The sequence below is a fragment of the Apteryx mantelli genome, chromosome 2 (genome assembly GCF_036417845.1).
Source record: "Apteryx mantelli isolate bAptMan1 chromosome 2, bAptMan1.hap1, whole genome shotgun sequence".
Classification (NCBI taxonomy): domain Eukaryota; kingdom Metazoa; phylum Chordata; class Aves; order Apterygiformes; family Apterygidae; genus Apteryx; species Apteryx mantelli.
In genome coordinates, this window is record NC_089979.1 from 116671434 (window position 1) to 116681322 (window position 9889).

General features: G+C 36.0%; 1 protein-coding gene across 1 annotated transcript in view; it reads left to right on the forward strand.

Moving 5' to 3' along the window:
- The window catches only part of LRRFIP2 (LRR binding FLII interacting protein 2), a 61187-nt gene extending 53013 nt beyond the window's left edge, over positions 1-8174 (forward strand). Inside the window, exons 21-27 of the mRNA XM_067291297.1 lie at positions 2383-2484; positions 2730-2862; positions 4236-4285; positions 4953-5073; positions 6174-6253; positions 7211-7315; positions 8064-8174. Of these exons, the coding sequence (XP_067147398.1) occupies positions 2383-2484; positions 2730-2862; positions 4236-4285; positions 4953-5073; positions 6174-6253; positions 7211-7315; positions 8064-8174 (702 nt within the window). The remainder of the gene's footprint in view (positions 1-2382; positions 2485-2729; positions 2863-4235; positions 4286-4952; positions 5074-6173; positions 6254-7210; positions 7316-8063) is intronic.
- Positions 8175-9889: the final 1715 nt, after the last annotated feature.

The window sequence follows — 9889 nt, forward strand, 5'->3', positions numbered from 1 at the left end:
CCAGATTGACAAAAATATATATTTTTTCTTCAGTGTCTGTGGACAGTGACTAAGTTGGAAGCCAAAATTCTCTTTCTAATCTATGTGCACTTGTAAATGTCATAACTGGATCTTTTCTAGCTTTTATTTTTTTAACCATCTCCAAGTTGAAATCTCTTGGCTCTTAAAATGGAATAATGCTTGCTGTCTTTCTTCTCTCTCTCTTAACTAAAAACATTTTCATCTTTTTCTTAGCTTGCAGTTTTTGTGTCTTTCTCCCCAGTCCTTAGTAGTCTTGCTAATTTTTACTCTGTTCCAGCTTCAGAAGCCTCTCAGAAGCTTCACAAAGGAGTAGATAACTAAAATTGTAACCTTGTTTTAAAATATTCTATGCAAGGCTGATGCTAACTCAAAATTGAGGGGGAAGGGAGGGAAGGGAGGCAAGCCAAACAGTATGAATTTCGACTTTACACTTTTTATATTGTCGTATTTCCACAAGGTGATTTGAAGTTTTCAGTGGGATTCAGCCTAAAATGAGATGGGTCAGTTCCAGGACCTTGGACTGTAACTTTCAGGCTAGAGGATTCTTGAAATTGCAACTGTTTTGCTCTTTAATTGCTCCAAATTATACCTGCTTGGCTAACGTGAAAATAGCATAACTGAATTTGATGTAGATTTTGAGACAAAGGGGTTTTTTTGAATATTTAGTAACTAGTGCTCCAGACAAACCTGCTTTCTGCCAAATGATCAGATTTGAACCAGGCTGGTGCTGATTTTAAGCATGCTTGCAGAGCTTAGTTGTCCTGATATATATATATTTTTCCCAATAAAAGAGTTTCTCTTGCAATTCTTGCAGTTGCTCTTGCAAGTACACTTACTGCAAAATCCATGTCATATATAACAACCCCCAAGAATACAAAAACTATCAGTGTTGCAAAAGTTTTTCAATGTTGAATAATTACTATTAATCTCTGCCTAGGTAGATACATGTGGTTATATTAGTTTCATTTCTTTCCTCTATCAAAATTTTCTCATTTCCAACACTTGTGTGCAGGGGAGGATAGAAAGTATGTTGTGGGAAGGTCAGCAACACCACAGGGCCCTGCCAAGCATATATAGGATCTGCATCTACAGTGTAGTTCTGGGTCTCTGGGTTCAGTCTCAAGTGGGTGAGGTTACTTTTTTTGTTTCCCACTATCCTTCAAAAATAACAAAGTTGTGTCCTTAAGTGGAACACAAAATGATGTAATGACTAAGGTGCTTCACACTGCTTATAACATAGTTCTAGGGAGCTAATGTGTGTTAGGAAATAAAAGGACATCTTATGCATTCTTTAACTATGAGGTGACAGCTAATGCTTTCTCACATGTTGAATTACAATCACGTGTTGAAATGTGCAACTGCACATTTTTTAATCTCTGTTGAAATTAACAGAATAATGCATTAAAGTATTGCTCTAGTATGTACATTTTAGACAATTATTAAAATTCAGCATATTGCAATTATGTGGAGCAATTACAATACAAAGTTATTCACCTTCATTTCTTTCTTGTTATCAGTCTATTCCTAAACATTCATACATGGTGCATGTTTAGTTAGATAACTTTTTTGGCAAAATATGTGTGTATATTTTTGCAGTTGCTGTATAGTCAGGATTATTTTTAATGCATGCAATATGAAATTTGACTGAAATACTGGGATGCTACCTAATCAGGTAAAAATGTCTGATTAACTCCCAGGTAGCACAGCTGCAGTATAGGTGTGCAAACCCATCTGTCCATTTTGTGCTTTTAGCTGAGATCTTTTCTTGTGCTAAAATAGTGCTGCTAGTGTTTGGTGCTTTTTTCTCTGAAAGTAGTTATTTTTACTGCAGAGTGGCTATAACACTTAAAATAGTAAATAAACTATTTTTTTATAAGTGGATGACAGGCTTATATATCCAGGCTCTTTTATGAGGTATGATTCCTATTTTGTGTCCTGTAAAAGTCAGAGAAATCAGTTCAATGGATGTGATGTTTCAGGATCTTTGCCAATTGAGATCCAGCAAAATTTAATGTAGCCACTCTGTGGCCAGAAATAAGAATAATTATTTACTCTTTTAGTGTTCAGTTTAGTTGATCAGAATCTACCAAAAAAAAATCTACTAAATGGATATTTGCTGTAGAATCTACTAAGACCCAGTAAAAATTGTTACGAGAAGTATGTAGCAATGAGGCTAGATAGGTGACTCCTTGTAAAAGGTAGCTATTAGTTGTATATTTATATGTATTAATAGATTAAATACCCCTTCTGATTTTTTTTACTTTTATTTAGCTCTTTGTATTTATTTGTAGAAGATCTCTGCTATCTGTTATATGCTTTTTCTCTGTGCCATTCTTTTTCTTGCTATCTGCCTGAACCCAGGCCCTAGAAAGACAGAAAGATTACTTTGACTGCATTAAGAATGAGCGAGATGAGCTCAGAGAGGAGTTGGCTGACCTGAAGGAAACAATGAAGAGAGGAGAGGTATGTCAGTAGTAGCTACTTAAAGTAACAGAAATCCAGGCGTGGGGGATGAAATCAAAGTCAATATAAAAGAGGAAGAATTGTTACTACTCTTGCACAGCCTCAAAACCTGACCTTAGGGTAGGCTAAATGGAGCATTTTGGTGTAACTGTTTCTATTAACTTGAAAAGCCTTTTAAAAACTCTTCTGTCCAGTTGTATTTTAGTGCTGTTCTTGTATGAATACAGTTTCTTTTGTGTTTTTAGAAACATGGATTAGTTATAATTCCAGACGGCACACCAAATGGTGATGTAAACCATGAATCAGTGGTTGGTGCAATAACAGTTGTATCACAGGAAGCTGCTCAAGTCTTAGAATCTGCTGGAGAAGGACCACTAGGTAAAAATATCCTAAAATAATTTAATGTTAAAAGAGTTTATGAAGTTTTTGTTTGCCTTCTGTTCATACTAAGTTGTGGTTTACAGCCACGAAAAGACACCTGTGATGCTTCTGAAATACTTGCTACACTACTATGAAGATTTTGATTTTTATTTTTTTTTAACACTGAGTAAACAGACATATATTTCTTTTGACTAAATGTAATGGGATATGCCAGGATGTTTGTAGCTGATTAAGTCTCTTTATTAATGTTGGGAAAATATGTAAGAGTAGCCTAAAAGTGTAGGATTTAAGAGGTTTTTTTGATTAATATGTTTTCCATTGTGTTTCATGAGAAAACATTCCCTTAAAAGTATGTATAATCAGTGAAAGAAGTTCTGCTGCAGAAAACAGCATCTTGTATATTCTTTGACCGTCCTTGAACTTTTCATTGTGTTTTTTAGAAAGACTTACAGTACTTTAAAACAGTGACATGGATAACAAAGAAATGGGATTTGGAGGGGGGCCTTTATTTTAACTTGTTTTTTATCCTTAGGTTGAACAAATTGTCATGCATATAGTCAATTCCCTCCAAAATTGTATTAGTTAACATGCAAGGAAACATCCCTATAAACCTGCGTATATTTGCACATAACATATAATAGTTTAATATTTTTGTTTTAAATAGAGATTAGACTTAATGAATGTTTCTGATGTGATTCCATCATAATGAAGTACAAATGTTGTCTTTATGCTTTGTTAACCTCAAAGTACTGTAATAATTTCCGAGTGAGCTGCTCTAATCTCAGCACCGAGTTGTCTGAGAGGGGATTTTTGTAGCCATTATTGGTCTTCTGGATGATTTGAGAAATTAAACATTGCTTTGGGCCCTTTCCCAAGTGCTTTTTTGTGGTTTGAGAACGCAAATAATAAAAGTTTCTGCAAACATATGGGAAAGCTTAGTGCCTTCCCTGAAGAGATAGCAGTCTTTAAGAATAAAGCATAGAGAGAAGTGTATACAACCATAAAAAAAAAAACAACAAAAAAAACTGTATTGGAAATGGCTGGTTTCGATATTTGAACAAAACTGTGTTTTATTATCCAAAAATAATCCTCAGTTGACCCTCAGTTGTTAGTGAAGACTTACTGAACTCAGAGATCTTGCTTCTAAAATTATTATACTAATAAATAGTGAATTAAGTATTTTTCCTTTTTCTGCTATTAACTAAAGGCTGATATATTATTATTAGTTAAGATATCAAGGTATTTTATTCTCCTCCTGCTATTAATTTTAAGTTTGAAGAGCATATTACTTTTAAAATTAACAAAGTTATGAGAAATACATTTTCACTTACAGATTTCTCTGATTTTTTAATTGGGTTCTTTGGTTTTAGATGTCCGGCTACGAAAACTGGCTGGAGAAAAGGAGGAGTTATTGTCTCAGGTAAAAAACAAAACAAAAACAAGCTATTCTTTTCAAAAATTCTGTAAAAGGATATGCAAATGTGTCCTCTTTTTTTAACAGTGTGTCTCCCAGCAAATACTAATATGCTAACAATAAACATTAAGTATCAAGGCACTTAAATATTTAAGCGTTAATGTAAAATAAAGCAAAATGTTCAACTTCCAGCCTGGCTGACTACCAGGAATTACCAGCTCCATAAGTGTCCTTACCAATGTGACACTGATCTGGGTTGGTAAAGAACCCCCATTTCAGAACCTGGTTAGCTGAAATCTCACTTGCTCCTGCCTCTGCTTTTTTTGCTGCCGCAGAAAAAAAATTGCTGTCACAGAAAAAACAGTTTAGTACACGTACTTAAAGTTTTTATTTCTTTTCTTTTGTCCTATGGTTACGGGGTGCCCCCTGCGTTGCACTGAGGCCCCTGCAGTGCTGACCCAGGCGGTGGGTTTGGGCAGCACGTTGCCAGGCTGAAAGGCCTTGCCCGGCAGCGGGGACAGTAGGGCTGCAGCCATCAGCCTCCCAGCTACCGAACCCTCTCAGCCAGAGGCGTCTCATGACTGCTTTACCATTTTGGCCCGTTGAAAGTTTAGGTATATGACAACTGAACTTCTGGAAGTTGATTTTTCACAAGAGAACACTTCTGTTTCAGGTTAGAAAACTCAAGATGCAGCTGGAAGAAGAACGACAGAAATATTCTAAAAGTGATGGCACAAATCCTGATATAACAGGCTTAGAAAATGGTTCTGACTTGCAGCTATTTGAAATGCAAAGTAGGTACCTGGTTACTATTCACAGGTATTTTTCTTGTGGGGAGAGGAAACACAGACTCTTCATACTATCTTTCCTATATAGTTGTGCAATAGTAGTTTTATGAATGAATGATTGTTGAGCAGCTAGATTTGTTGGTGAGTCTCCTTTCAGGAAATTTCTCACTGTAGAATAACTTCAGAAAAAAAACACAACTATTCCTTTCAACTGTTCCTTTGAATAATGTTCTGGGAAGTTATTTTTTAGTTGGCAACTTTTGCCTAGCATGGGTGCCAATACTCAAAAATTGAAAATACTTAATTGAAAATACTTTAAATTTTTTCATTTTTTAGATGATAGAATTTCAGCTGAATACTGTTTGAATATTTTCTACCTGTTTTTTTTAATTTTGTTGAATACACAAATTTAATCTAAGAGTTTACTATTCTCTGAAACAAATCCTCCAAAATTATTAAAATTTAACACAACATTCAGTGTTGCTTCATACAAGCACTAAGCTACTTTCCACTCTGAGCAAGCTATTTCTTCAGCTGAAAGCGTTACTCATCTGACAGATTGTCATTTAATAAGCTTGTTGCACTTAGCTCAAACAGAGCACTGGCAATGTCAGCACTGAACAGTAACATGAAAATAATTATAAAGCTTCCTCAGAGTTTCCTTGTCAAGCAGGTTCAGGGCTTGTGCTCCTTATCATTCATATGCTTTTCCAGATGTCTACACTAAACACCACTGGTTTTCTTTCTATTGATATTTGACCCAATTTGCAATGTGTTGCTTACTGTGATGTTTCTGTGTCGATTCTTTTTTGCAAAGAGTTTACTGATCTAAATGTGTGTGTTTCAAAACGTGTGTATGTGGATTTATGCATCTGCAATTTAATGCAGTCTCTTACAATAATGGTAATTGAGTGTTCTCTATATAACAGGAATACTATTTTCTTTTCTTTCTCTCAAAGAAGACTTCAGAAAGAATGCTTACCTCTTAATAGTCCTGAATATAGGCTTCTGATTAAAATAATAATTTTAATGGATTTGAATTTAAATGAAAACTGCCTGTTGAGAGTGTTGCATTGAGTAATGTACTCACATCAATTTTTGTCTAGGAGATGCCAACAGACAAATTAGTGAATACAAATTTAAGCTTTCAAAAGCTGAACAAGACATAACCACCTTGGAACAAAATGTAAGTATATGTTTCTTCAGATTTATCTGTATCATAGCAAATGACACTTGCTTTGCAGAATTTTACAAGACTTTTCTCAACAAATACATGAAAACATATTTCATAATTTGATTTACTGTTTGTTTTGTAGTTTACACAGAACAGCACTACAGTGGTATTCATTTCCTTTTTCCTGCAAATCAACCCTTGGGACAAATGGGATTATAGTTCAGCAACTCTGTAGATCACTTAAAAAAATAAAAAATAAAAATAAAAAAAAGACTTAAAAGATTATCATTTGAATCAGAGCTACACAGTTGGTTTTATTTCTGTCTTGCACAGCAATGGAGTACTAACCTGACCTATGGATTTGTGGGGGCAGGGAGACAGACACAAAACGACCCAGCATGTGGGCCTGATGCCAGCAAATCCCAGCCATGCTTTGTCTTGAGCCCCCTCTGTACTGCAGAACTGTGCCTGAACTCAAGACATCTTGCATCATATCCAGATACAGTTGATGTCTCCTTTCTGCTTCGGACCTTTTCTCACAGTCTCCACTTTTCAACTTTCCACCTTTTGTTTTTAATCACATGTTTTCCCCAGTTCTTGGTTTTCTGTTCAGCTCCTCTCTGCTTAGTTGTCTTAACTCTCTCTGTCTTCTGTGCTCTTTCCTGTACTCTGTTTCATTCTGCACTGTTTCCTACCATCCTCACCAGGCAGTGAAGGACACTGCAAGTTCCTTCCCTTGATTTATGCTGCTGTTTGAACACTTACTAGTTCTTTTAAACCCCCTCTTTGCAATCATGGCTGCTGCTAACACATTTTAATCTCCTCTTTCCTGAGGAAGGTTCTGTGGATAATTCAGAGGATGCCTTGTGGTACAGTGTCCTTTAGGAAAGGGAAGAACAGCTGGTGGCAGGTGAGCTCAGGGTGGTTACAGAATAGTAATTGTTCCTTTTGTCTTATTTGGGTTTGCAGGTTGGACGACTTGAGGGACAGGTTGCAAGATATAAAAATGCAGCAGAAAACGCAGAAAAAGTGGAAGATGAGCTCAAAGCTGAAAAGAGGAAGCTTCAGCGAGAGGTAAGTTTTCAGAGTTGCATGCAGCTCTCAGTCTTGAGCAGTTGTCTTTTGTTTCCAAGCTCTCCCTTTCTGTATTGTTGTTACAGCTTTGAAGTGTTTTGAAAAGGCCTCTGAGTGCATCAGTGTTGCCTTCAGAAGACAACTATAGCACATGAAGTACTACTGATTACAATTCAACACAGTATTTCCTTGAAAGGAAGGATCTAAAGTTATATTTCCTTCTAAATGTGATTACTTGTATTATTTTGATCTAATGCTTTCATAAAAATTACTGGGAAGCCCATCCTCCCTATGTCAAGTGTCAGCTTGGGGAGTTTGCAGCATATGCACTTCATAGGGAACTGGAAAGAAGTTGCACTTAACTGTGCTGCCAATTATGCTTGCTTAGGAGCTGCTGCATGACTGGCATGATGCTTGCTACCCACTAGAATATATATCCATTGATGAGTAACGATGGTAGAGAGGTCTTTGCCTTTAATAGCATGTAATAGGAAGCTGCAGGCACCTAGCTGTTTTGGAGTAAGTACACATCACTCATGTTTAAATTGCTTCCCAATTTTTTTTAACAAATTCATTTGACTGCGGTAAACATATGGCTCAAGTGTCTTATCTCAAATTATGTGGCACTTTTATAAAGAGTATAATACTTGTGTTATATTCCTGATTTGATTTCCTCTATCACAGCTTAAGAACAGCAGAAAGTCCAATTAAGCTTAAAGTGATTATAACTTTTGCTTTCATTTTATAGTTAAGAACAGCACTGGATAAGATCGAAGAGATGGAGATGACCAATAGCCACTTAATGAAAAGGCTGGAGAAGATGAAGGCAAATAGGACTGCGCTTTTATCTCAGCAGTGAAGTGAAAATAAAAAATGCTGTGCACTGTTCCTTGAATAACTAGCCCCTAGCTTGTTTTTAAATACAGACTTTCATTGGCACAAACTATTTGAACACTGAGCTGTTCAATGGTATTTTAGTTTCGTAATTAAATGGCATACTTTTTTGTAACTTATGAGAGAATGAAATGTAGTTTGAATTCCCATGTGAATGACAGCAATTTTTCCATAGCATTTGATTCTAGAGTCAGAGCTGGAGCACAATGCTGTATGATTGACTTAGCAATAGAAAATGTTTTCACAACTGTGGAATCAAGTTTACTCACAATCTCTTTTGGCTGCTTTAATGATGCTTGATGCTTGGAGACAACTGCATGAATTCAGAAAGACACTGTAATACTGTATTATAAACTAACAACTATATTTGCTCAAGACATCACACAGCACAAGTGCCTTTTATACGGTGCAATTTAGACTTCAATGATGCTAGATTGTTGAAATAACCTTTGAAATCAGATAATATTTTATTTTAAGATACATATGGGATATTCACTAAACTTTATACATTTTGAAAATGCATTTTTTGTAAAATATTTAAATTTATAAGAAAATAATAGGGACTGTACATAAATATCTGCTTTTTTGCATGGGCACATCTGAGTTCTAGGTAATTTTGTTGAATACTAGCCCCTGATAACTCTTAGTATAAGAGTACAGATTTAAAAACTTGTGTTGTACACTATCAAATTGTATGTCATCTGCTGCTTAAGTGTGAATTGAAATTTTAGGGTGGGAGGAAGGGGGTGGGAAATGTGGCTAAGGAGTTTATTAAATGGACACTTTACTGACCAGAAAAGGTGTTTTGTTTTCTTTTAAAATACTGAGTTACTAGCAAGATGGAACAAAGTCTTCAGAGAACACTGAATTCTGATCTTCATATTCTGAAGAAGTATCTTTTTGTTCTCTTTACTATAGTCATTTTTGGCTATAGCCCACTTTCTGTGGACACTAAATGCTATTAAGAACTTCTCTCCTTTTCAAGCTGGTACATCATAAGTGGGAGACCTGCTGAATTACAATTCTGAACCATTTGAAGTGGGGCTACCCAGTGTTAGACTTTGCTTCAGGCCAGTAAGAGCCCTAAACTTGATTTAAGAGGAATCAATCCTTTGGTATCAGATGTTTTCCTGTTGCAAATCTCCCTTCAGGTGTTCTTCTCAAAGCAAGGCAGGTTGCAGACTCTTTGCAAGCCAAAGCCTTAGTGCTTCAGCTTGTATCAGAGCTGCTTTCTAAAGGAAAAGTCATCTTTACCATGCAAAATTAAAGCTCTTTCATGTTCTGTTTGTATACCAGATGCCTCTTAGGGGAAAAAAAAAGTTTTCCTTGCTGAGAAGCATCTGCAGGGTCTAGGCCTACTTATTAAATAGAAAAGAATCATAGGTTGGTGATCACATAGATAATTTTCTATTCTGTTAAACTCTGCATGTTCACTTTGTGTACTTGTTCAGAAGAAACCATGAGGGGTTTGAGTCATTGTTTTGAGGATAAGGGATACTCTGGAGGTTGAGAGAGTTCATGTGAACAAAACTTCTGCTAATGCCTCTTCCTATAAGGCATATAGTGTGGAGCATGTCTGCTTCTAGTTTACTTCCTGTTAGCCACCCAGGTGAGGCTGGAACATGCTCCTGAATGATGTTTTCTCTGAGAGCTGCCATGTGACAATATCTGTGATATTCC